General features: G+C 41.9%; 1 protein-coding gene across 2 annotated transcripts in view; it reads left to right on the forward strand.

Annotated features, from left to right (window-relative positions):
* LOC143477892 (integrin alpha-E-like) overlaps positions 1 to 23,659 on the forward strand; it is a 39,864-nt gene extending 16,205 nt beyond the window's left edge. The window contains exons 5-32 of one of the 2 annotated variants that reach the window (XM_076976747.1): positions 1,243 to 1,351; positions 1,427 to 1,567; positions 1,738 to 1,797; positions 1,898 to 2,019; positions 2,108 to 2,259; positions 2,507 to 2,660; positions 4,834 to 4,981; positions 5,194 to 5,264; positions 5,470 to 5,596; positions 5,677 to 5,804; positions 5,894 to 6,031; positions 6,127 to 6,339; positions 6,569 to 6,684; positions 17,935 to 18,083; positions 18,167 to 18,315; positions 18,829 to 18,948; positions 19,052 to 19,125; positions 19,284 to 19,407; positions 19,493 to 19,570; positions 21,386 to 21,462; positions 21,559 to 21,639; positions 21,728 to 21,797; positions 21,954 to 22,055; positions 22,144 to 22,176; positions 22,264 to 22,344; positions 22,792 to 22,878; positions 22,964 to 23,074; positions 23,166 to 23,659. In XM_076976747.1, coding sequence (XP_076832862.1) covers positions 1,243 to 1,351; positions 1,427 to 1,567; positions 1,738 to 1,797; positions 1,898 to 2,019; positions 2,108 to 2,259; positions 2,507 to 2,660; positions 4,834 to 4,981; positions 5,194 to 5,264; positions 5,470 to 5,596; positions 5,677 to 5,804; positions 5,894 to 6,031; positions 6,127 to 6,339; positions 6,569 to 6,684; positions 17,935 to 18,083; positions 18,167 to 18,315; positions 18,829 to 18,948; positions 19,052 to 19,125; positions 19,284 to 19,407; positions 19,493 to 19,570; positions 21,386 to 21,462; positions 21,559 to 21,639; positions 21,728 to 21,797; positions 21,954 to 22,055; positions 22,144 to 22,176; positions 22,264 to 22,344; positions 22,792 to 22,878; positions 22,964 to 23,074; positions 23,166 to 23,219 — 3,069 coding nt within the window. In that variant the 3' untranslated portion in view covers positions 23,220 to 23,659. The remainder of the gene's footprint in view (positions 1 to 1,242; positions 1,352 to 1,426; positions 1,568 to 1,737; positions 1,798 to 1,897; positions 2,020 to 2,107; positions 2,260 to 2,506; positions 2,661 to 4,833; positions 4,982 to 5,193; positions 5,265 to 5,469; positions 5,597 to 5,676; positions 5,805 to 5,893; positions 6,032 to 6,126; positions 6,340 to 6,568; positions 6,685 to 17,934; positions 18,084 to 18,166; positions 18,316 to 18,828; positions 18,949 to 19,051; positions 19,126 to 19,283; positions 19,408 to 19,492; positions 19,571 to 21,385; positions 21,463 to 21,558; positions 21,640 to 21,727; positions 21,798 to 21,953; positions 22,056 to 22,143; positions 22,177 to 22,263; positions 22,345 to 22,791; positions 22,879 to 22,963; positions 23,075 to 23,165) is intronic. The other variant, XM_076976748.1, reaches the window with a different exon arrangement.
* Positions 23,660 to 24,235: the final 576 nt, after the last annotated feature.

Consider the following 24,235-nt stretch of genomic DNA (forward strand, 5'->3'; position numbering starts at 1 on the left):
TGTTGTGTGCTGGTATTTCTTCTTCCGATTATTTGTGTTCTAGAACAGCATTTCTGTGTTTTTAGTTTTCAAATCTAAGATTATGTTTCCTTACGTTAGAAATGCTGACGAATACAATCATCATGTACAAATTGCATACAATTGAAACAACTTGAAATAGAAACCATTTTACAAATGAAATGCTTTCATTATATTTTTATTTTGTACATTAACAAAATCAGTATGGGAAACAATAACCTCTTAAATGTTTGCTCCTACGCTCGTTTAATGTAACGTTTAATCTATCGCTTTTAAACAAAATGAGCAGCAAACACGCATCGTGAACGCACCCTTTTTGAATAAGTAACCAACTTCAGCCGCCGAATACGGAGCTGCGAATAAGTAACCAAACGAAACCCCCCCCCCCCCCCCTCCCCCGTCAACAACTTTCGTTCGGGGGCGCCGATAGTATGTTTGCATACACCTCAGAAAGTAAGTAATTGCACCCCTGGTGACAGTTAGAGCTCTGTTCAAAACCACAGTTTCCCCTGTTCAAAGCATCAGACTTGTAACCAACTTCTGTTTAAGTCTGTTCTGTTTAAGGCACGGGACCACAACCGGTCCCCCCAAAACACACATTTAAGGGGAGGAGCAAGCGTCGGATTACATATAACAACGACATTTCACGAGCATGCTAGGACAAAACGAACACGCAAAGACTAGACAAACAAACGGTGCAAACAGCAAACGGACGGGACCCACACATGCGCACTCGACACAGACAATAGTGACGCGCCGCTCAGGTTCGCAGTGGCTCCCCACATAAAACACAAGACACACGGGGAGCGAGGCGACCGTGACGAGTGGCGACCGCGTCACACACACACAATATTTAACAACAACAAACGAGCTAGCGCACTGGTCCACACGTCCATTCACACACACCCAACACGACAACCACACAACACGAAGAGCAGTGAAATGTTCTCCAAATACACTAAACAAGAACTGAAAAGCTTTGTATTGTAACAGTGCTTTTACGATTCTCTCATGTACAGTTATTAGTTATTATTTAACACATGCTGCCATATGGCCAACTTGGATCTCCTCCATAACATCACTAAAATGGTCACATACTCACACAGCCATTTATTTGATGCTGTGACAGCTTCCCACAAAATTAAAAAGATAACTTATGTATCTAAGAATTAGAAGAACTATGCACCTCAGATGCAATAATAAGTCTTATCTTAAATCTTCAAGGTTTGTAATCAAGTTCGAACCAAGGTGGGTTCCACTGAGAATTTGAATGGCAACTGTACCCTTCTGTCAGGAGAGGAGAAGAAGGAAGACATCAATCCTGCCAGTTTAGGTACGTTGCATCACCAAATTCTGTCTTCAAGAATCATGAATTCTGTCTTCAAGAACCATGAATTCTGTCTTCAAGACGTGATTCCAACACTTGTAGATGAAATAAATATCAACAAGATGACATTTGAAGGGACATGTCATGAACCACTGAAACAAGATTCCACAAACATCAACAACAATAACAATAACTACCATGGCAACCCCACAGGATATCAGGGTAAATAAATATGATTCACTTCATAACAAAGTCTCTCACATAGCAGTTAAAATATATAAATAATTTTAAGCTTTTTTAAAAACATTTTTAACTTTTATAATCCTAACATTTGAAATTGTAAAATTAGAATTTTTACATTTGAACATTCCATTATTCCATTTTACGATTAGTTCACCAGAGGATGAGAAGAGAAGTTGAGAAGAATGACAAAGAGACAGATGAGGATGAAGGTACTTTTCTTTTTGGCCCGATGTCCACAGACTTCATCTCCAGATTGGGTGTAGTGTAGGGCAGGTGTACCAGCACTCTGGGCCCTGTGTTTGTTTGCAGACGCTGGGACTGAGATTGCCTTCGTGCTGGACGGCTCTGGGAGCATTGAGTGGGAGGATTTTGAGAAGGCAAAATACTTTATTTATAATGTGATGAAGAATGTTTGGACATCATGTTTTAGTGTAAGTAGATATTTAAACCCTTGTCATATTTTTAGGTAATTTTCATGGAAATTCTTCACCTGAAACACTTTAAATGTTCTTCTCTTAGTGCAACTTTGCAATAGTTCAGTATGGAACTAAAATAAGGACAGAACTCTCACTGCTAGAAAATGATAATGGAACTGAAGCCCTGAACAAGGTGAAGAGCATAAAACAGATGTACAAACTCACCAAGACCGCCTCAGCTCTCCACCACGTACTGTACGTCCTCTCAGCCCAAACCAGCAGTATTTTATATTTTTATATGGTAGTCAGTGTTTGAATGACATATGACCTGTATGTCAGTGTTTGATTGATGTATGTCCTATGGTATGTCAGTGTTTGATTGATGTGTGTCCTATGGTATGTCAGTGTTTGATTGATGTATGTCCTATGGTATGTCAGTGTTTGAAGGCCCTTGCCACAAGACCTTGTCTGTAATAGCTACTGTGTTCTGCTTCACACACAGCACTGAAGTTTTTGTTCCTGAAAGTGGATCAAAAAATGATGCAAAGAAAATGATAATCCTGTTATCTGATGGAAGAATATTGGGAGATAATAGAAACCTTGCAGATGTTCTGAACATGAATGAGATGAAAGACATTCTTCGCTTTGCTATTGGGGTAAGCATGGTGTCTTAATGCATGGTGTTACCATTGTTAAAAAAATGCAATCGATGGTTCAGGTAATCATCTACCAAGCCTTGATCCATGACGTATTTACACTTGTAATCATGAAGTGAGCTGAAATTTTAGAAGCAAGCAAAAAACTGAAACGCACGCTGAAAACAGTGAAGTGAACGCACTACAATTCTTGTTTCTCTGCTCTCGCTGTCACTGCTTTTTCTCAGTTTTCTTGATTTTGCGTGCTCAGTGTGTCTGAATTGCTCGATTTAACCTTATCTTTGCGCTCTCATATTAAAGGCAGTAATCTCACTCCATATTTGACCGAAGCTCCACTGTAGTTAAATGCATGTACATACTGTTGCATCTTTGAACTTTTCCACAATTGCTAAAGAGTCTCACAAATCTTTACTGACTAGTATTTGATTATCTGGGAATAGCTCAATGCTAGCCTTAATCCCTGCTCTCTCAGAGATTAGAGTCTGTATGATTTTGTAAAATGTTAACAGGCCATTGTGACGGGAACAGAGGGGGCCAAAGGAGAGGGTTGCACTGAATGATCTTTATTCTCCATTCTTTGAAACAATAAAAACAGACAAAACAGAAATAACTCCAGCAGGACAATGTGCAGCACTGGACCGAACAACCTGCAGGGTTAAAAAAGGTGCACAACGTAAACAGGGACAGGTTCTAGTAATGCAGTGATTGGGACAGAGGGAGTGGTTTGGTGCTTGGGGGCGTGTGTTGTGAGGGAGTGGTTTGGTGCTCGGGGGCGTGTGTTGTGAGGGAGTGGTTTGGTGTTCGGGGGCGCGTGTTGTGAGGGAGTGGTTTGGTGCTTGGGGGCGTGTGTTGTGAGGGAGTGGTCTGGTGCTCGGGGGCGTGTGTTGCGAGGGAGTGGTCTGGTGCTCGGGGGCGTGTTGTGAGGGAGTGGTTTGGTGCTAGGGGGCGTGTGTTGTGAGGGAGTGGTCTAGTGCTCGGGGGCGTGTGTTGTGAGGGAGTGGTCTGGTGCTCGGGGGCGTGTGTTGTGAGGGAGTGGTCTGGTGCTCGGGGGCGTGTGTTGTGAGGGAGTGGTCTGGTGCTAGGGGGCGTGTGTTGTGAGGGAGTGGTCTAGTGCTCGGGGGCGTGTGTTGTGAGGGAGTGGTCTAGTGCTCGGGGGCGTGTGTTGTGAGGGAGTGGTCTGGTGCTCGGGGGCGTGTGTTGTGAGGGAGTGGTCTGGTGCTAGGGGGCGTGTGTTGTGAGGGAGTGGTCTGGTGCTCAGGGGCGTGTGTTGTGAGGCGGCGACCCGGCCTCCCCACCGTGACAGCCATATTTGGAGAAAAACCAAGGCTGTTCGGTACTGTGCACTTCAGACCTATAGGAGGACTTTAACATTCTGTTAACACTTCAGACTTATAATCAAACAATAATCTCACTGATTATTCTGTGTACACTGGTCAACACGGTGGCTTGGTGGTTAGCACGTTTGCCTCTCAGCACTGGGGTCTTGGGTTCAAGTCCCTATCTGTGTGGAGTTTCCATGTTCTCCCCGTGTCTGTGTGGGTTTCCTCCCACAGTCCAAAGACATGGAGGTTTGGTACATTGGCATTCCCTGATTCCCAGACAAATTCTCCCTGAGTGTGTCTGTGTGTCTTCATGTTCAATAAAAACAGTTGTCTGAGTGTGTGTGCATGAATGTGTTTGTGTTTGTATGCCCAGTGGTGGATGGTGCTCTGTCACTAGGGTCTGTCCTCTCTCCCCTTCCTGCACCCCATTCAGTCCCCCAGGGGGCTGTGGGTCCCGGTAGAGAGTACGCTGTGCGCAATTGGCTGCCGCTTCTCGCCGGTGTGTTATTGATAGTGTAAGAGTTGTACCTGTATTAAAATTGTAAAGTGACCTTGGGTATCTAGAAAGGTGCTAAATAAGTTGAACATTCATTCATACACTGGCTCAGGTTGTGGAGAATCACACATCTGGGGATTTTTGAAGCTATGAAAACAACAAAGGCACAATAAATGCACAATAATCATAATTTCTATTTCCACATGTTGTTCCTGAATGTCCATGTAAATATTAATGTTTCCAAAATTGATTATATTAATTATATGATGAAACATTTATTTATATAAATCATCTTTTTTTCCCCTCCCTGTTTTCTTTTTTCTTGTGTTTACATTTCCACACGCTCTGTCTTCAGGTAGGACCTGATGTTGTGAATAATTCCATTGCAGTGAAAGAGATGATACAGATAGCTGGTGATGAAAGCAGATATTTCAATGTTTCTAATTATGCTGCCTTAGAAAATATTCTTTCTTCTTTGGAACAAAGCATTATTGGGATTGAAGGTATGCAATGTTATTTCATTACATAACTTATATGTCATATATATGTCACACTTAATCAGTTGTGTAATTCAAAGCTGCTTGTCAGGAATTTGGTATTTTTGACTAATGAGGCTTCTGTCTTAATGAAAATGGTGAAACTCTGACAGGTGGCCCAACATTCTGAAATGTCTTCTGTCTGTTTCTTCTGACTGTTTCTTCCGTCTGTTCTCCAGGGATTCAGAGAGGAGCAGGGTTTCATCTTCAGCTTGCGGAGGCTGGATTCAGCACTCATTTAACCCATGAAGTACGCTCTGGAGATTACTGATGCATGCTGCATTTCAAGTGCACATAGATAGTTATAAGTCTGAGCTCACTGCCATAATTTATGCAAATTTCCTCCTGAATGCTCTGTTCTTACCCAAAAGCCTATTTGAAGCATTCAGAACCCTGAAATGCAAAACAACAGTGCTGTCATTAATGTTATTAAATAAGGTCTTCCTGACATGCAGGGGTCTTTGCTGTTCGGAGCGGTGGGAGCATATGACTGGAGTGGTGGAGTCATTCTGAAAAGGGGGAATGACAAAACAGTTACATTTCTCAATTCGTCAAAGGAAGAACCCAGATTTTCTTACTTAGGTGAGCTCTTCACTGCCACGCTATAGCTGTTCATACAAACCAGTCACCTCAATGAATTCTGCTTGTTTTTGCCATGACAGGGTACAGTGTGACGTCTGCACGTTTGACCAATAAAACACTCTACATATCTGGAGCTCCCAGATACAACCTGACCGGTGCCGTCTTTGTTTTTGACGGGGCTTGTGAGAACGTGCTAACGGGAGATCAGGTGGGACGACACAAACCGAAGCCAAGCTGGTTCACAGCAGGTGCGCTGGCCTGTCTGCCAGTAACCGGCCCTACATGTCGGTCCTGCAGGTGGGCTCGTACTTTGGAGCAGTTCTCTGTGCCTTGGACGTTGATGGTGATGAGGAGACAGATCACCTGCTGGTTGGAGCCCCACATTTTCACACCAGAGGAGAAGAAGGCAAAGTGGTGGTGTACAAGCTGCATCAGGTACATCGACTAAATCCTTCATCCCTACCAGATGGTGTGCACTTCCCTCTGGAGATGTTCCTCAAACTAATAACCGTGCGTTCCTGGGACGGCAGGGAAGGTTTGAGAGAGACGGAGAGTTGGGTGGTGTGGGATATGAGTACGCCAGGTTTGGCTCTGCCATAGCCAGCGTCGGAGATGTTGATGGAAACAAACACATGGATGTAGCAGTTGGAGCTCCTCTTGAAGCAGATGATCCGTCTGGTCCCTCTGGAAGCATCTACATCTTTAATGGAGACAAAGATGGAATAAAGAGGCAGTATTCTCAGGTGAGTTTGTGCTTCCGCCCTACATACCCAGGGCATTGTGGGTACTTCCTGTAGAGTTGCCCCCTTTGTTTACATTTTATATCACTCACTGAATAATATCAAAGAGGTCTCACAGAGAGACAAACCAAGTTAATGACTTAGCTTATTTTGATTTTGTCATTGATAGTCCAATGATTAGCATATTGAGGTCATTTCTGCTTTGAAAAACAAGTTGTGTTTTTCTTCACAGAGAATCTCACCTTCAGATTTAAGGATGAAACTTGTGCATTTTGGCCAGGCAGTAAGTCTGCTGGGATCTGAGGGGTACATCAGTGTCGGCAGTGAAGGAGGAGTAACTGTGTTAAAGTGAGTGAAGGAGGGGTAACTGTTAAAGTGAGTGAAGGAGGGGTAACTGTGTTAAAGTGAGTGAAGGAGGGGTAACTGTGTTAAAGTGAGTGAAGGAGGAGTAACTGTGTTAACGTGAGTGAAGGAGGGGTAACTGTTAAAGTGAGTGAAGGAGGAGTAACTGTGTTAAAGTGAGTGAAGGAGGGGTAACTGTGTTAAAGTGAGTGAAGGAGGGGTAACTGTGTTAAAGTGAGTGAAGGAGGAGTAACTGTGTTAAAGTGAGTGAAGGAGGGGTAACTGTGTTAAAATGAGTGAAGGAGGGGTAACTGTGTTAAAGTGAGTGAAGGAGGGGTAACTGTTAAAGTGAGTGAAGGACAGGTAACTGTGTTAAAGAGAGTGAAGGAGGAGTAACTGTGTTAAAGTGAGTGAAGGACAGGTAACTGTGTTAAAGAGAGTGAAGGAGGGGTAACTGTGTTAAAGTGAGTGAAGGAGGGGTAACTGTGTTAAAGTGAGTGAAGGAGGAGTAACTGTGTTAAAGTGAGTGAAGGAGGGGTAACTGTTAAAGTGAGTGAAGGAGGGGTAACTGTGTTAAAGTGAGTGAAGGAGGGGTAACTGTGTTAAAGTGAGTGAAGGAGGAGTAACTGTGTTAAAGTGAGTGAAGGAGGGGTAACTGTGTTAAAGTGAGTGAAGGAAGAGTAACTGTTTTAAAGTGAGTGAAGGGGGGGTAACTGTGTTAAGTGAGTGAAGGAGGGGTAACTGTGTTAAAGTGAGTGAAGGAGGAGTAACTGTTTTAAAGTGAGTGAAGGAGGGGTAACTGTGTTAAAGTGAGTGAAGGAGGGGTAACTGTGTTAAAGTGAGTGAAGGAGGAGTTACTGTGTTAAAGTGAGTGAAGGAGGAGTAACTGTTAAAGTGAGTGAAGGAGGGGTAACTGTGTTAAAGTGAGTGAAGGAGGGGTAACTGTTAAAGTGAGTGAAGGAGGGGTAACTGTGTTAAAGTGAGTGAAGGAGGGGTAACTGTGTTAAAGTGAGTGAAGGAGGGGTAACTGTGTTAAAGTGAGTGAAGGAGGAGTAACTGTTAAAGTGTGTGAAGGAGGGGTAACTGTGTTAAAGTGAGTGAAGGAGGGGTAACTGTGTTAAAGTGAGTGAAGGAGGAGTAACTGTTTTAAAGTGAGTGAAGGAGGGTTACTGTGTTAAGTGAGTGAAGGAGGGGTAACTGTGTTAAAGTGAGTGAAGGAGGGGTAACTGTGTTAAAGTGAGTGAAGGAGGGGTAACTGTGTTAAAGTGAGTGAAGGAGGAGTAACTGTGTTAAAGTGTGTGAAGGAGGGGTAACTGTGTTAAAGTGAGTGAAGGAGGGGTAACTGTGTTAAAGTGAGTGAAGGAGGGGTAACTGTGTTAAAGTGAGTGAAGGAGGAGTAACTGTTAAAGTGAGTGAAGGAGGGGTAACTGTGTTAAAGTGAGTGAAGGAGGGGTAACTGTTAAAGTGAGTGAAGGAGGAGTTACTGTGTTAAAGTGAGTGAAGGAGGAGTAACTGTGTTAAAGTGAGTGAAGGAGGGGTAACTGTGTTAAAGTGAGTGAAGGAGGGGTAACTGTGTTAAAGTGAGTGAAGGAGGGGTAACTGTGTTAAAGTGAGTGAAGGAGGAGTAACTGTTTTAAAGTGAGTGAAGGAGGGTTACTGTGTTAAGTGAGTGAAGGAGGGGTAACTGTGTTAAAGTGAGTGAAGGAGGGGTAACTGTTATAGTGAGTAAAGGAGGGGTAACTGTGTTAAAGTGAGTGAAGGAGGGGTAACTGTGTTAAAGTGGGTGAAGGAGGGGTAACTGTTAAAGTGAGTGAAGGAGGAGTAACTGTGTTAAAGTGAGTGAAGGAGGAGTAACTGTTAAAGTGAGTGAAGGAGGGGTAACTGTGTTAAAGTGAGTGAAGGAGGGGTAACTGTTAAAGTGAGTGAAGGAGGGGTAACTGTGTTAAAGTGAGTGAAGGAGGGGTAACTGTGTTAAAGTGAGTGAAGGAGGAGTAACTGTGTTAAAGTGAGTGAAGGAGGGGTAACTGTTAAAGTGAGTGAAGGAGGGGTAACTGTGTTAAAGTGAGTGAAGGAGGGGTAACTGTGTTAAAGTGAGTGAAGGAGGAGTAACTGTGTTAAAGTGAGTGAAGGAGGGGTAACTGTTAAAGTGAGTGAAGGAGGGGTAACTGTTAAAGTGAGTGAAGGAGGAGTAACTGTGTTAAAGTGTGTGAAGGAGGGGTAACTGTGTTAAAGTGAGTGAAGGAGGGGTAACTGTGTTAAAGTGAGTGAAGGAGGGGTAACTGTGTTAAAGTGAGTGAAGGAGGAGTAACTGTTTTAAAGTGAGTGAAGGAGGGTTACTGTGTTAAGTGAGTGAAGGAGGGGTAACTGTGTTAAAGTGAGTGAAGGAGGAGTAACTGTGTTAAAGTGAGTGAAGGAGGGGTAAATGTGTTAAAGTGAGTGAAGGAGGGGTAACTGTGTTAAAGTGAGTGAAGGAGGGGTAACTGTTAAAGTGAGTGAAGGAGGGGTAACTGTGTTAAGTGAGTGAAGGAGGGGTAACTGTGTTAAAGTGAGTGAAGGAGGAGTAACTGTTTTAAAGTGAGTGAAGGGGGGTAACTGTGTTAAGTGAGTGAAGGAGGGGTAACTGTGTTAAAGTGAGTGAAGGAGGGGTAACTGTGTTAAGTGAGTGAAGGAGGGGTAACTGTGTTAAAGTGAGTGAAGGAGGGGTAACTGTGTTAAAGTGAGTGAAGGAGGGGTAACTGTTATAGTGAGTGAAGGAGGAGTAACTGTGTTAAAGTGAGTGAAGGAGGGTTACTGTGTTAAGTGAGTGAAGGAGGGGTAACTGTGTTAAAGTGAGTGAAGGAGGGGTAACTGATATTGTGAGTGAAGGAGGGGTAACTGTGTTAAAGTGAGTGAAGGAGTAACTGTGTTAAAGTGAGTGAAGGAGGGGTAACTGTGTTAAAGTGAGTGAAGGAGGAGTAACTGTGTTAAAGTGAGTGAAGGAGGAGTTACTGTGTTAAAGTGAGTGAAGGAGGAGTAACTGTTAAAGTGAGTGAAGGAGGGGTAACTGTGTTAAAGTGAGTGAAGGAGGGGTAACTGTTAAAGTGAGTGAAGGAGGGGTAACTGTGTTAAAGTGAGTGAAGGAGGAGTAACTGTGTTAAAGTGAGTGAAGGAGGAGTAACTGTGTTAAAGTGAGTGAAGGAGGAGTTACTGTGTTAAAGTGAGTGAAGGAGGAGTAACTGTTAAAGTGAGTGAAGGAGGGGTAACTGTGTTAAAGTGAGTGAAGGAGGGGTAACTGTTAAAGTGAGTGAAGGAGGGGTAACTGTGTTAAAGTGAGTGAAGGAGGGGTAACTGTGTTAAAGTGAGTGAAGGAGGAGTAACTGTGTTAAAGTGAGTGAAGGAGGAGTAACTGTGTTAAAGTGAGTGAAGGAGGGGTAACTGTTAAAGTGAGTGAAGGAGGGGTAACTGTGTTAAAGTGAGTGAAGGAGGGGTAACTGTGTTAAAGTGAGTGAAGGAGGAGTAACTGTGTTAAAGTGAGTGAAGGAGGGGTAACTGTGTTAAAGTGAGTGAAGGAGGGGTAACTGTTAAAGTGAGTGAAGGAGGAGTAACTGTGTTAAAGTGTGTGAAGGAGGGGTAACTGTGTTAAAGTGAGTGAAGGAGGGGTAACTGTGTTAAAGTGAGTGAAGGAGGGGTAACTGTGTTAAAGTGAGTGAAGGAGGAGTAACTGTTTTAAAGTGAGTGAAGGAGGGTTACTGTGTTAAGTGAGTGAAGGAGGGGTAACTGTTAAAGTGAGTGAAGGAGGAGTAACTGTGTTAAAGTGAGTGAAGGAGGGGTAAATGTGTTAAAGTGAGTGAAGGAGGGGTAACTGTGTTAAAGTGAGTGAAGGAGGGGTAACTGTTAAAGTGAGTGAAGGAGGGGTAACTGTGTTAAGTGAGTGAAGGAGGGGTAACTGTGTTAAAGTGAGTGAAGGAGGAGTAACTGTTTTAAAGTGAGTGAAGGGGGGTAACTGTGTTAAGTGAGTGAAGGAGGGGTAACTGTGTTAAAGTGAGTGAAGGAGGGGTAACTGTGTTAAGTGAGTGAAGGAGGGGTAACTGTGTTAAAGTGAGTGAAGGAGGGGTAACTGTGTTAAAGTGAGTGAAGGAGGGGTAACTGTTATAGTGAGTGAAGGAGGAGTAACTGTGTTAAAGTGAGTGAAGGAGGGTTACTGTGTTAAGTGAGTGAAGGAGGGGTAACTGTGTTAAAGTGAGTGAAGGAGGGGTAACTGATATTGTGAGTGAAGGAGGGGTAACTGTGTTAAAGTGAGTGAAGGAGGGGTAACTGTGTTAAAGTGAGTGAAGGAGGGGTAACAGTGTTAAAGTGAGTGAAGGAGGAGTAACTGTGTTAAAGTGAGTGAAGGAGGAGTTACTGTGTTAAAGTGAGTGAAGGAGGAGTAACTGTTAAAGTGAGTGAAGGAGGGGTAACTGTGTTAAAGTGAGTGAAGGAGGGGTAACTGTTAAAGTGAGTGAAGGAGGGGTAACTGTGTTAAAGTGAGTGAAGGAGGGGTAACTGATATTGTGAGTGAAGGAGGGGTAACTGTGTTAAAGTGAGTGAAGGAGTAACTGTGTTAAAGTGAGTGAAGGAGGGGTAACTGTGTTAAAGTGAGTGAAGGAGGAGTAACTGTGTTAAAGTGAGTGAAGGAGGAGTTACTGTGTTAAAGTGAGTGAAGGAGGAGTAACTGTTAAAGTGAGTGAAGGAGGGGTAACTGTGTTAAAGTGAGTGAAGGAGGGGTAACTGTTAAAGTGAGTGAAGGAGGGGTAACTGTGTTAAAGTGAGTGAAGGAGGAGTAACTGTGTTAAAGTGAGTGAAGGAGGAGTAACTGTGTTAAAGTGAGTGAAGGAGGAGTTACTGTGTTAAAGTGAGTGAAGGAGGAGTAACTGTTAAAGTGAGTGAAGGAGGGGTAACTGTGTTAAAGTGAGTGAAGGAGGGGTAACTGTTAAAGTGAGTGAAGGAGGGGTAACTGTGTTAAAGTGAGTGAAGGAGGGGTAACTGTGTTAAAGTGAGTGAAGGAGGAGTAACTGTGTTAAAGTGAGTGAAGGAGGGGTAACTGTTAAAGTGAGTGAAGGAGGGGTAACTGTGTTAAAGTGAGTGAAGGAGGGGTAACTGTGTTAAAGTGAGTGAAGGAGGAGTAACTGTTAAAGTGAGTGAAGGAGGGGTAACTGTGTTAAAGTGAGTGAAGGAGGGGTAACTGTTAAAGTGAGTGAAGGAGGGGTAACTGTGTTAAAGTGAGTGAAGGAGGGGTAACAGTGTTAAAGTGAGTGAAGGAGGAGTAACTGTGTTAAAGTGAGTGAAGGAGGAGTTACTGTGTTAAAGTGAGTGAAGGAGGAGTAACTGTTAAAGTGAGTGAAGGAGGGGTAACTGTGTTAAAGTGAGTGAAGGAGGGGTAACTGTTAAAGTGAGTGAAGGAGGGGTAACTGTGTTAAAGTGAGTGAAGGAGGGGTAACTGTGTTAAAGTGAGTGAAGTAGGGGTAACTGTGTTAAAGTGAGTGAAGGAGGGGTAACTGTGTTAAAGTGAGTGAAGGAGGGGTAACTGTGTTAAAGTGAGTGAAGGAGGGGTAACAGTGTTAAAGTGAGTGAAGGAGGAGTAACTGTGTTAAAGTGAGTGAAGGAGGAGTTACTGTGTTAAAGTGAGTGAAGGAGGAGTAACTGTTAAAGTGAGTGAAGGAGGGGTAACTGTGTTAAAGTGAGTGAAGGAGGGGTAACTGTTAAAGTGAGTGAAGGAGGGGTAACTGTGTTAAAGTGAGTGAAGGAGGGGTAACTGTGTTAAAGTGAGTGAAGGAGGGGTAACTGTGTTAAAGTGAGTGAAGTAGGGGTAACTGTGTTAAAGTGAGTGAAGGAGGGGTAACTGTGTTAAAGTGAGTGAAGGAGGGGTAACTGTGTTAAAGTGAGTGAAGGAGGGGTAACTGTGTTAAAGTGAGTGAAGGAGGAGTAACTGTGTTAAAGTGAGTGAAGGAGGAGTTACTGTGTTAAAGTGAGTGAAGGAGGAGTAACTGTTAAAGTGAGTGAAGGAGGGGTAACTGTGTTAAAGTGAGTGAAGGAGGGGTAACTGTGTTAAAGTGAGTGAAGGAGGGGTAACTGTGTTAAAGTGAGTGAAGGAGGAGTAACTGTGTTAAAGTGTGTGAAGGAGGGGTAACTGTGTTAAAGTGAGTGAAGGAGGAGTAACTGTGTTAAAGTGAGTGAAGGAGGGGTAACTGTGTTAAAGTGAGTGAAGGAGGGGTAACTGTGTTAAAGTGAGTGAAGGAGGGGTAACCGTGTTAAAGTGAGTGAAGGAGGAGTAACTGTTTTAAAGTGAGTGAAGGAGGGTTACTGTGTTAAGTGAGTGAAGGAGGGGTAACTGTGTTAAAGTGAGTGAAGGAGGAGTAACTGTGTTAAAGTGAGTGAAGGAGGGGTAACTGTGTTAAAGTGAGTGAAGGAGGGGTAACTGTTAAAGTGAGTGAAGGAGGGGTAACTGTTAAGTGAGTGAAGGAGGGGTAACTGTTAAAGTGAGTGAAGGAGGGGTAACTGTGTTAAAGTGAGTGAAGGAGGGGTAACTGTTATAGTGAGTGAAGGAGGAGTAACTGTGTTAAAGTGAGTGAAGGAGGGTTACTGTGTTAAGTGAGTGAAGGAGGGGTAACTGTGTTAAAGTGAGTGAAGGAGGGGTAACTGATATTGTGAGTGAAGGAGGGGTAACTGTGTTAAAGTGAGTGAAGGAGTAACTGTGTTAAAGTGAGTGAAGGAGGGGTAACTGTGTTAAAGTGAGTGAAGGAGGGGTAACAGTGTTAAAGTGAGTGAAGGAGGAGTAACTGTGTTAAAGTGAGTGAAGGAGGAGTTACTGTGTTAAAGTGAGTGAAGGAGGAGTAACTGTTAAAGTGAGTGAAGGAGGGGTAACTGTGTTAAAGTGAGTGAAGGAGGGGTAACTGTTAAAGTGAGTGAAGGAGGGGTAACTGTGTTAAAGTGAGTGAAGGAGGGGTAACTGTGTTAAAGTGAGTGAAGGAGGAGTAACTGTGTTAAAGTGAGTGAAGGAGGGGTAACTGTGTTAAAGTGAGTGAAGGAGGGGTAACTGTGTTAAAGTGAGTGAAGTAGGGGTAACTGTGTTAAAGTGAGTGAAGGAGGGGTAACTGTGTTAAAGTGAGTGAAGGAGGGGTAACTGTGTTAAAGTGAGTGAAGGAGGGGTAACTGTGTTAAAGTGAGTGAAGGAGGAGTAACTGTGTTAAAGTGAGTGAAGGAGGAGTTACTGTGTTAAAGTGAGTGAAGGAGGAGTAACTGTTAAAGTGAGTGAAGGAGGGGTAACTGTGTTAATGTGAGTGAAGGAGGGGTAACTGTGTTAAAGTGAGTGAAGGAGGGGTAACTGTGTTAAAGTGAGTGAAGGAGGAGTAACTGTGTTAAAGTGTGTGAAGGAGGGGTAACTGTGTTAAAGTGAGTGAAGGAGGGGTAACTGTGTTAAAGTGAGTGAAGGAGGAGTAACTGTTTTAAAGTGAGTGAAGGAGGGTTACTGTGTTAAGTGAGTGAAGGAGGGGTAACTGTGTTAAAGTGAGTGAAGGAGGGGTAACTGTTATAGTGAGTGAAGGAGGGGTAACTGTGTTAAAGTGAGTGAAGCAGTAACTGTGTTAAAGTGAGTGAAGGAGGGGTAACTGTGTTAAAGTGGGTGAAGGAGGGGTAACTGTGTTAAAGTGAGTGAAGGAGGAGTAACTGTGTTAAAGTGAGTGAAGGAGGAGTAACTGTGTTAAAGTGAGTGAAGGAGGGGTAACTGTGTTAAAGTGAGTGAAGGAGGAGTAACTGCGTTAAAGTGAGTGAAGGAGGGGTAACTGTGTTAAAGTGAGTGAAGGAGGGGTAACTGTTAAAGTGAGTGAAGGAGGAGTAACTGTGTTAAAGTGAGTGAAGGAGGAGTTACTGTGTTAAAGTGAGTGAAGGAGGAGTAACTGTTAAAGTGAGTGAAGGAGGGGTAACTGTGTTAAAGTGAGTGAAGGAGGGGTAACTGTTAAAGTGAGTGAAGGAGGGGTAACTGTGTTAAAGTGAGTGAAGGAGGGGTAACTGTGTTAAAGTGAGTGAAGGAGGAGTAACTGTTTTAAAGTGAGTGAAGGAGGGTTACTGTGTTAAGTGAGTGAAGGAGGGGTAACTGTGTTAAAGTGAGTGAAGGAGGGGTAACTGTTATAGTGAGTGAAGGAGGGGTAACTGTGTTAAAGTGAGTGAAGGAGTAACTGTGTTAAAGTGAGTGAAGGAGGGGTAACTGTGTTAAAGTGGGTGAAGGAGGGGTAACAGTGTTAAAGTGAGTGAAGGAGGAGTAACTGTGTTAAAGTGAGTGAAGGAGGAGTAACTGTGTTAAAGTGAGTGAAGGAGGGGTAACTGTGTTAAAGTGAGTGAAGGAGGAGTAACTGTGTTAAAGTGAGTGAAGGAGGGGTAACTGTGTTAAAGTGAGTGAAGGAGGAGTAACTGTGTTAAAGTGAGTGAAGGAGGAGTTACTGTGTTAAAGTGAGTGAAGGAGGGGTAACTGTTAAAGTGAGTGAAGGAGGGGTAACTGTGTTAAAGTGAGTGAAGGAGGGGTAACTGTGTTAAAGTGAGTGAAGGAGGAGTAACTGTGTTAAAGTGTGTGAAGGAGGGGTAACTGTGTTAAAGTGAGTGAAGGAGGGGTAACTGTGTTAAAGTGAGTGAAGGAGGAGTAACTGTTTTAAAGTGAGTGAAGGAGGGTTACTGTGTTAAGTGAGTGAAGGAGGGGTAACTGTGTTAAAGTGAGTGAAGGAGGAGTAACTGTGTTAAAGTGAGTGAAGGAGGGGTAAATGTGTTAAAGTGAGTGAAGGAGGGGTAACTGTGTTAAAGTGAGTGAAGGAGGGGTAACTGTTTTAAAGTGAGTGAAGGGGGGGTAACTGTTAAGTGAGTGAAGGAGGGGTAACTGTGTTAAAGTGAGTGAAGGAGGGGTAACTGTGTTAAGTGAGTGAAGGAGGGGTAACTGTGTTAAAGTGAGTGAAGGAGGGGTAACTGTGTTAAAGTGAGTGAAGGAGGGGTAACTGTTATAGTGAGTGAAGGAGGAGTAACTGTGTTAAAGTGAGTGAAGGAGGGTTACTGTGTTAAGTGAGTGAAGGAGGGGTAACTGTTAAAGTGAGTGAAGGAGGGGTAACTGATATTGTGAGTGAAGGAGGGGTAACTGTGTTAAAGTGAGTGAAGGAGTAACTGTGTTAAAGTGAGTGAAGGAGGGGTAACTGTGTTAAAGTGAGTGAAGGAGGGGTAACTGTGTTAAAGTGAGTGAAGGAGGGGTAACAGTGTTAAAGTGAGTGAAGGAGGAGTAACTGTGTTAAAGTGAGTGAAGGAGGGGTAACTGTGTTAAAGTGAGTGAAGGAGGAGTAACTGTGTTAAAGTGAGTGAAGGAGGGGTAACTGTGTTAAAGTGAGTGAAGGAGGGGTAACTGTGTTAAAGTGAGTGAAGGAGGGGTAAATGTGTTAAAGTGAGTGAAGGAGGGTAACTGTGTTAAAGTGAGTGAAGGAGGGGTAACTGTGTTAAAGTGAGTGAAGGAGGAGTTACTGTGTTAAAGTGAGTGAAGGAGGAGTAACTGTTAAAGTGAGTGAAGGAGGGGTAACTGTGTTAAAGTGAGTGAAGGAGGGGTAACTGTTAAAGTGAGTGAAGGAGGGGTAACTGTGTTAAAGTGAGTGAAGGAGGGGTAACTGTGTTAAAGTGAGTGAAGGAGGAGTAACTGTGTTAAAGTGAGTGAAGGAGGGGTAACTGTGTTAAAGTGAGTGAAGGAGGAGTAACTGTGTTAAAGTGAGTGAAGGAGGGGTAACTGTGTTAAAGTGAGTGAAGGAGGGGTAACTGCGTTAAAGTGAGTGAAGGAGGAGTAACTGTGTTAAAGTGAGTGAAGGAGGAGTAACTGTGTTAAAGTGAGTGAAGGAGGGGTAACTGTGTTAAAGTGAGTGAAGGAGGGGTAACTGTGTTAAAGTGAGTGAAGGAGGGTAACTGTGTTAAAGTGAGTGAAGGAGGGGTAACAGTGTTAAAGTGAGTGAAGGAGGAGTAACTGTGTTAAAGTGAGTGAAGGAGGGGTAACTGTGTTAAAGTGAGTGAAGGAGGGGTAAATGTGTTAAAGTGAGTGAAGGAGGGGTAACTGTGTTAAAGTGAGTGAAGGAGGGTAACTGTGTTAAAGTGAGTGAAGGAGGGGTAACAGTGTTAAAGTGAGTGAAGGAGGAGTAACTGTGTTAAAGTGAGTGAAGGAGGGGTAAATGTGTTAAAGTGAGTGAAGGAGGGTAACTCTGTTAAAGTGAGTGAAGGAGGGGTAACTGTGTTAAAGTGAGTGAAGGATGGGTAACTGTGTTAAAGTGAGTGAAGGAGGGGTAACTGTGTTAAAGTGAGTGAAGGAGGGGTAAATGTGTTAAAGTGAGTGAAGGAGGGGTAACTGTGTTAAAGTGAGTGAAGGAGGGTAACTGTGTTAAAGTGAGTGAAGGAGGGGTAACTGTGTTAAAGTGAGTGAAGGAGGAGTAACTGTGTTAAAGTGAGTGAAGGAGGGGTAAATGTGTTAAAGTGAGTGAAGGAGGGTAACTCTGTTAAAGTGAGTGAAGGAGGGGTAACTGTTAAAGTGAGTGAAGGAGGGGTAAATGTGTTAAAGTGAGTGAAGGAGGAGTAACTGTGTTAAAGTGAGTGAAGGAGGGGTAACTGTGTTAAAGTGAGTGAAGGAGGGGTAACTGTGTTAAAGTGAGTGAAGGAGGAGTAACAGTGTTAAAGTGAGTGAAGGAGGAGTAACTGTGTTAAAGTGAGTGAAGGAGGAGTAACTGTGTTAAAGTGAGTGAAGGAGGGGTAACTGTGTTAAAGTGAGTGAAGGAGGGGTAACTGTGTTAAAGTGAGTGAAGGAGGAGTAACTGTGTTAAAGTGAGTGAAGGAGGAGTAACTGTTAAAGTGAGTGAAGGAGGGGTAACTGTGTTAAAGTGAGTGAAGGAGGGGTAACTGTGTTAAAGTGAGTGAAGGAGGGTAACTGTGTTAAAGTGAGTGAAGGAGGGGTAACTGTGTTAAAGTGAGTGAAGGAGGGGTAACTGTGTTAAAGTGAGTGAAGGAGGGGTAAATGTGTTAAAGTGAGTGAAGGAGGGGTAAATGTGTTAAAGTGAGTGAAGGTGGGGTAACTGTTAAGTTGGTGATGTTAAAAGTATGGTGCACAATTCATTTTACTGAAAAACAATGCAAACCAGTTTTCAAATACATTTGTTTCTGATTTAGTGCTTGGAGCCTTTTACTACTACAAGAGGATATTCTTTATTAATATAATTGTTTTGTGTATATTTAATTTCTTCATAGGCCACTTCCTGTTATCATTATCAACCCAACAATAAGGTTTACTCCGAAAATCATCCCATTAATTGAGGAAACCAATGACAAATCAATGTTGAGTGACGTTACTATTTCTCTACAAATCTGCTTTGATGCAACAAAGAACACATTAAATGGTGAGTGATCAATATTTATCAGCATTACAACAAAGACCACACTAAAACTTTTTTATTACCTGATTCACATTCTGTCATTTTAGGCACTGAAATATTTCTCATTGAGTACCAAATTGATCTGGACTGTGATAAAGAGGAAAAACGACTATCCTGTGACAGCTGTCAAAAAAGAACCAACTTCACTATGACATCTGAACAAAATTGTACCAATAATATAAGTCTGAATTTTGTGGTATGTTGATCTGTAAACAGAAAGTGTCATGGAACAGCTCCGGACCCTTCCCTGTGGGCGTGTCATTATGTTGTCTGCGTGCAGTTATGTCCATGTTTGTACTTCCGTGGGTGTGGGTTGTTTGTGAGCGTGTTCGTTTGTTACACCTGTGCCTTGTCTCGAGGTCACGTGGGTCTGTGTAACTCACCTATTTAATGTGCGTTCGCGCAGTGTGGTGTGCTCGTCTTTGTCTAAAGCTACGTGTCAGCGTGAGTGAGTGTTTGTGTGCTACTTGCGCTCCGCACCAAGCTATTTCGTGTTGTGTCCAATAAATGTTGATTGTGCACCGTAATCGTCGTGGTGTCTGCCTCCTGCACCCAACGTTACAGAAAGCCTGAAATATCCAGTTCAAAAAATATATTATTAAATGTTTCTTATAGATTTGAATTGTTTGTGTTATTCAATACATTTGTGTTTATTATTTATTGTTTATTTGTTTGTGTTGTTCTGTATGTAATACTAAATAAACTGCAGGGTTGCTATGACTGTTTCTCACCCATCAAAATCAAACTGAGTTTCGACTCACCAGCTCCCTCTAGTGGAATGCCTCTGCGAGTTCTTGATGCTTTTCGCTCAAAAGAGATCGTAGATAAGGTAGATAACGTCTTCATTGTTAAAAAGTTGTATTGTTAAAAAGGGGATGTAAGTCTACTTTCTAACCAATATACTACTCTCTCTTCCTTTTCAATCGGTGCAGATTATGTTTGAAAAGGAATGCAAAGAAGAATATCAATGTCAGTCAAATATTTCACTAAGTGATTCAACTCTCAGGTATGTGTTTTCTGAGACTACTGTCCTGAGCAGCCCAGGACAAGGAGACAATGTCCTGATCTGGAGAACTGCGGAGCTTAAACTGGGCCACACTGGGCTGAACGGAGAGTCCTGCTGTTTTCATGATTACATATTCCTCCCAATTTATGTCATTGCAGTACCAACACTGTTGTTATTGGTTCCACTCAAAGTTTGGATCTAACTTTTAATCTTACCAATACTGGGAACACCTCCTATATCACCACTCTGACTTTGACTTATCCCAAAATTCTGCATGTGCAGGTAAATCACCAACACATTTTTCATTATTACTTGTTGGTGTTTCATTTTACCATATTTATTACGACAATTTTGTTTGGGTTTGCAGAAAATTGGACAATGTGAAGAGAAGAATTTTCAAATAACGTGCAAACTTTTACATCCTAAATTCAAACGTGGTGAAAAGGTATAAAAGACACCGTGACAAGGCAATCTGACCCTTTTATATGACTACATTATGTGTATATTTAGGAGACTTAATTATGTGTATATTTAGGAGACTTAATTATGTGTATATGTAGGAGACTTCATTATGTGTATATTTAGGAGACTTCATTATGTGTATATGTAGGAGACTTCATTATGTGTATATGTAGGAGACTTCATTATGTGTATATTTAGGAGACTTCATTATGTGTATATGTAGGAGACTTCATTATGTGTATATTTAGGAGACTTCATTATGTGTATATGTAGGAGACTTCATTATGTGTATATTTAGGAGACTTCATTATGTGTATATGCAGAGGTGTCAAAAGTATTCACATTCATTACTCAAGTAGAAGTATAGATACTAGGGTTTAAAAGTACTTCTGTAGAAGTGGAAGTATCAACTCAAGCTTTTTACTTAAGTAAAAGTGTTAAAGTACTGCTTTCAAAACTACTTAAAGTATAAAAGTAAAAGTAATGTAAGGAAAAAAAGCCATTAAGGACAAAAGCTTAGTTGCACCACAGGGGTCTATAGTGCACTAGCCCACAGAGGTGTTTTTTTTACATCTACACCTGATCTGCATTTTGACAGCACAGATTCCGTGACTGTTTAAAATTGACATATGAACGCGACACGCAAAAAGTTATGTCCATTCAATAACTGCCTTTCACCGTTTCGTACTGTAGCAGCGAAACACCACGATGGAAGGCAGTTAATACTATAAACCCTTTATTAACTCGCACTTCAGACAGAACCACAGGGCGTTGCCGCAGTATCACCAGTTCATACTAGTGACATCAAGGAAGTATGAAACACTTAGTAATGACGCTTGTTTGTTAAACAATATTCTTTAGTTATCTGATAGTGTTTAAGCGCGAAACACTAATTTGCGCGATATTGTTGGAATCTTCGTGGCGAATTAAAAAAGGTAGCGCGAGCTAACCAGTTAACGGACGCTCAACGGTTTTACGAGCTATAGCGGATGACGTCGCTCTTCCCCCGAGTACTCCTGTTCACCGCTAACATTTGCTGTCAATGGCCAACTTTCCCGAAGAACCAGTTTAGGAGCAGTTATTTTATGTTATATTAAAATGGTAATGTTGAAAAATGGGCACATATGCCCATTGAAAATGAATGTACTTGAGTACAAGGGTTGGTTGGTTATCCTGGTTACCAACCTCCTCGCTGGTGCTTAGTTGGGACACTTGACTCAAACTCTCGAGTCTGCCACGGACATCTTTATACTAAGCTACGTACGTCTGCTACGTCCACGCTGGAGTGTGCAGGTGCGATGGATCACGTACAAACCAATAGGGTGTCAGAATATTATATGTTTATACTTCTCATCCAACCACAATCAAATTCACTCTATCCGGATGGCGCGATTAGAATAGGATTTTTTTAACGATGACAAGCCGGAATGAAAACAAGTCAAAATGAAATAGCAGTAACGAGGCTATTTTTAAAATGTAAGGAGTAGAAAGTACAGATAATGGTGTAAAAATGTAAGGAGTAGAAGTAAAAAGTCAGCTGAAAAATAATTACTCCAGTAAAGTATAAATAACCAAAATTTCTACTTAAGTAAGGTAACGAAGTATTTGTACTTCGTTACTTGACACCTCTGTGTATATGTAGGAGACTGCATTATGTGTATAGCTATTTAGGAGACTTCATTATGTGTATATGTAGGAGACTTCATTATGTGTATATTTAGGAGGCTTCATTATGTGTATATTTATCTGAGGACATTCCATTGGTTCTGTATTTGCTCACTATTCTCTTTACCATTAGGTACTATTCACTGTTACCTGGCAACCTACGAACACATCAGATCAGACAAGTGCAAATATAACTGCTGTTTTAACAGGGTCAATAAAACATTAAAACATTCTCTCAGTAACTTAACTACAACACCATTCTGTGCAAATATTCCACTCAGATAATACTGTGTATCTCTATTACAGTGGAAATAATGGCACTGAGAAACTTGACTCTAAGACCTATTTCTTTGGAGTGAAGTACCCTCTCGGAGTTCAATTAGAAGGGTTTGTATGTGGACATAAGGGCAGTGCTTTAAAACGTCAACCCTGCACTTACGTTGGTCCATTTGACACTTGCTCCTCTTTTCAACAGGTATGCTACACCACAGGGACTCACTGTTACAGGGGAGGAAACACACAAGGAGCTGGAATTCAACTTTCAGGTAGATGATTATTTGAAGGTAGCAGTGATAAAAGTCAGAGATTGCTCCTAAATGTTTGAAGAGTTATGCGGTGAGCACTGGGTCTGCCCTAGGGACAGGGGTTTGTTCTACGATGCTCACATTTAACACTCTGTATTCTTTGTCTTGTTTTTGAAGCTGTTGGGCAATAATGAATACAGAGCCAAAATAAATGTAACCATAACAATAAAAAAAGAGACGCACAACACCGATTTGAAGATCTTGAATGTTCAGCCAACAGTAAGTACAGTCAGAAGAGACTGGAAAAATTGTGAGACACTGGAATTGACTTCCTATATTCACTATAGTACCATCTCCTTCCTGTTAGAGTTGCACACTGCCACCTGTTGGTACGTCTGAGGTAAGAGACTTCTTATTAATGTTCACCTTTGTAAACTTTTATGCTGGAATTGACTATGTGCAGTACAGTAACCTTTTGTGCTTATAGGCCATCTACACCATTGAGTGTAGTCTGATAGACCCTCAAAAGATTACCATTAAAACGGAGACCCATATCCATGACATTCAGGTACAGATCATCCGTTAGTCATGTCCATGTCTCTCTTTTCAACATGTGATGCATTTTTCTTGTTCTGGATTCTATAATTTGCATGTTGTCTATATGTTAGGTACATATAGACAACATGCAAATTATAGAATCCAGAACAAACCCCCCCCCAGTGTTTTGTAGTGTAGTGGTACTGTAAAGTCCTGGTTGTGACATCTATTGAAGAGATGGCTGACAGTTAGGGAGGGGGACAGTGAGGCCAGAGGACTCTTGGTACAAAATAAACTCTTGGCTCTATGTAAATGACTCCTGAGAGGGGCACCACTTGATTTGAAAGTTACCACTTGATTTGAATTTGCCAGATCAAAAAATTATTTGTTTATTTGTTCATGTCCTTCAACCAGTCAAATGTCAGCAACTTTCCACTTTTAGTTTGTTAAGACAATGTTATTTTTCAAAAATAAACAGAACAACAACAATGACAAGATCATCGCCACGGCAGAACTCAGCTTTGACAAGAACATCTATGAAGAAACAGACATGAACAAGGCGGTGGTGAGCTGTACTACCCACACCTCAGAATTCTCTCTGTGTTTTTTCATTTGATTCTGATTTATTCACTGTTTTTGACTCAATGCAGGTGGAGGTAATGCTTTTCAAGATAACTGTGGTGACATCAATACTTCCTATTATAGGGGGCTCCATTGGTGGGCTTCTGTTTTTAATCGTCCTGATCATTATTCTCATAGAGGTAAAGTGAAGAACTCCTCTCTTAAGCTTACATGATAAAATTAATCATCTTAAAGAGCATTAATATTTCCTTTGTGCTCATTTCCCTGTAGTGTGGGTTCTTCCGCAGACGTCATAAAGTGGACCGTAGTGAGAGTATACACTGAGAGCTCACAGGGTCATACTGACCAGACGTACATCTGTAAACCGATGAATTTTTATAATTATAAAGACAGTTATTAGGCTATTAGTAAAACTGCCATTGGTAAAATGTAACATTTTTATGTAAATGTGCCATATTTGTCAATTGTGATTTTCACCTCAATCGAAATTCGTCTTCCGCATTTTGCCATCTGTGCAGTGATAACACACATACACACACACACACACTAGTGATCACTAGGAGGCTGTGGTGCACATGTGCCCAGAGCAACATTAGGAATGTCTTAGTAGTTTTATGTATGTTGTATTATTATTCCAAAAACTGTCATTAGGTAACTTTTTATAGTTAAGACTGAAATTTCTCATTACATTTTTAAATATCATATTTCATATTTATGGAGTAAAATGTGAAGTTGTAATTCTGAGTTTTAATTAAATTTCCTGGATTTTTCTTGAATGTTTTATTATTTCTACATGCACAAAAACATCAATTTTTAATAACTTATAAAGAAGTAACGTATTCCATCCATCCTCCTCTGCTCATCTGAGTTTGGGTCACAGAGGCAGTGTCCTAGGCAGAGATATAATCTCTCCAGCGCTCTTCACAACAGTACAGAGTCCACAACACTGCAGCCACCACACACCTGTCAACCTGCCGCTCCAAGCTGCTCCTGCATTACTTTGACTTCTTTTTACAGGTCCTGTTGCAGTCGGACATGTTCTTCATGGATCCACTGGTCAGACTGTTTCTGTGTGTGTGTGTGTGTGTGTGTGTAGCTGCTTCACATTCAAAACAAATGGCAAGTTGAGATACATGAAGTTCAGTATCTATATGATCTTTTGTATATCTTAATAAGGCCCAGAGATGATAACGGTGCTGACTTTTTAGACTTGTTAGTTTAATACAATTCTACCTAAAAACAAACCTGACAGAATTATAGTTATGAAGTGGTCTGTGTGGTCTGTATTATACTAGATACCCACATGTGGCTTCCATGTCTGCACTTTTAAAATGATTAAT

Source organism: Brachyhypopomus gauderio, chromosome 16 (genome assembly GCF_052324685.1).
Source record: "Brachyhypopomus gauderio isolate BG-103 chromosome 16, BGAUD_0.2, whole genome shotgun sequence".
Classification (NCBI taxonomy): Eukaryota; Metazoa; Chordata; class Actinopteri; order Gymnotiformes; family Hypopomidae; genus Brachyhypopomus; species Brachyhypopomus gauderio.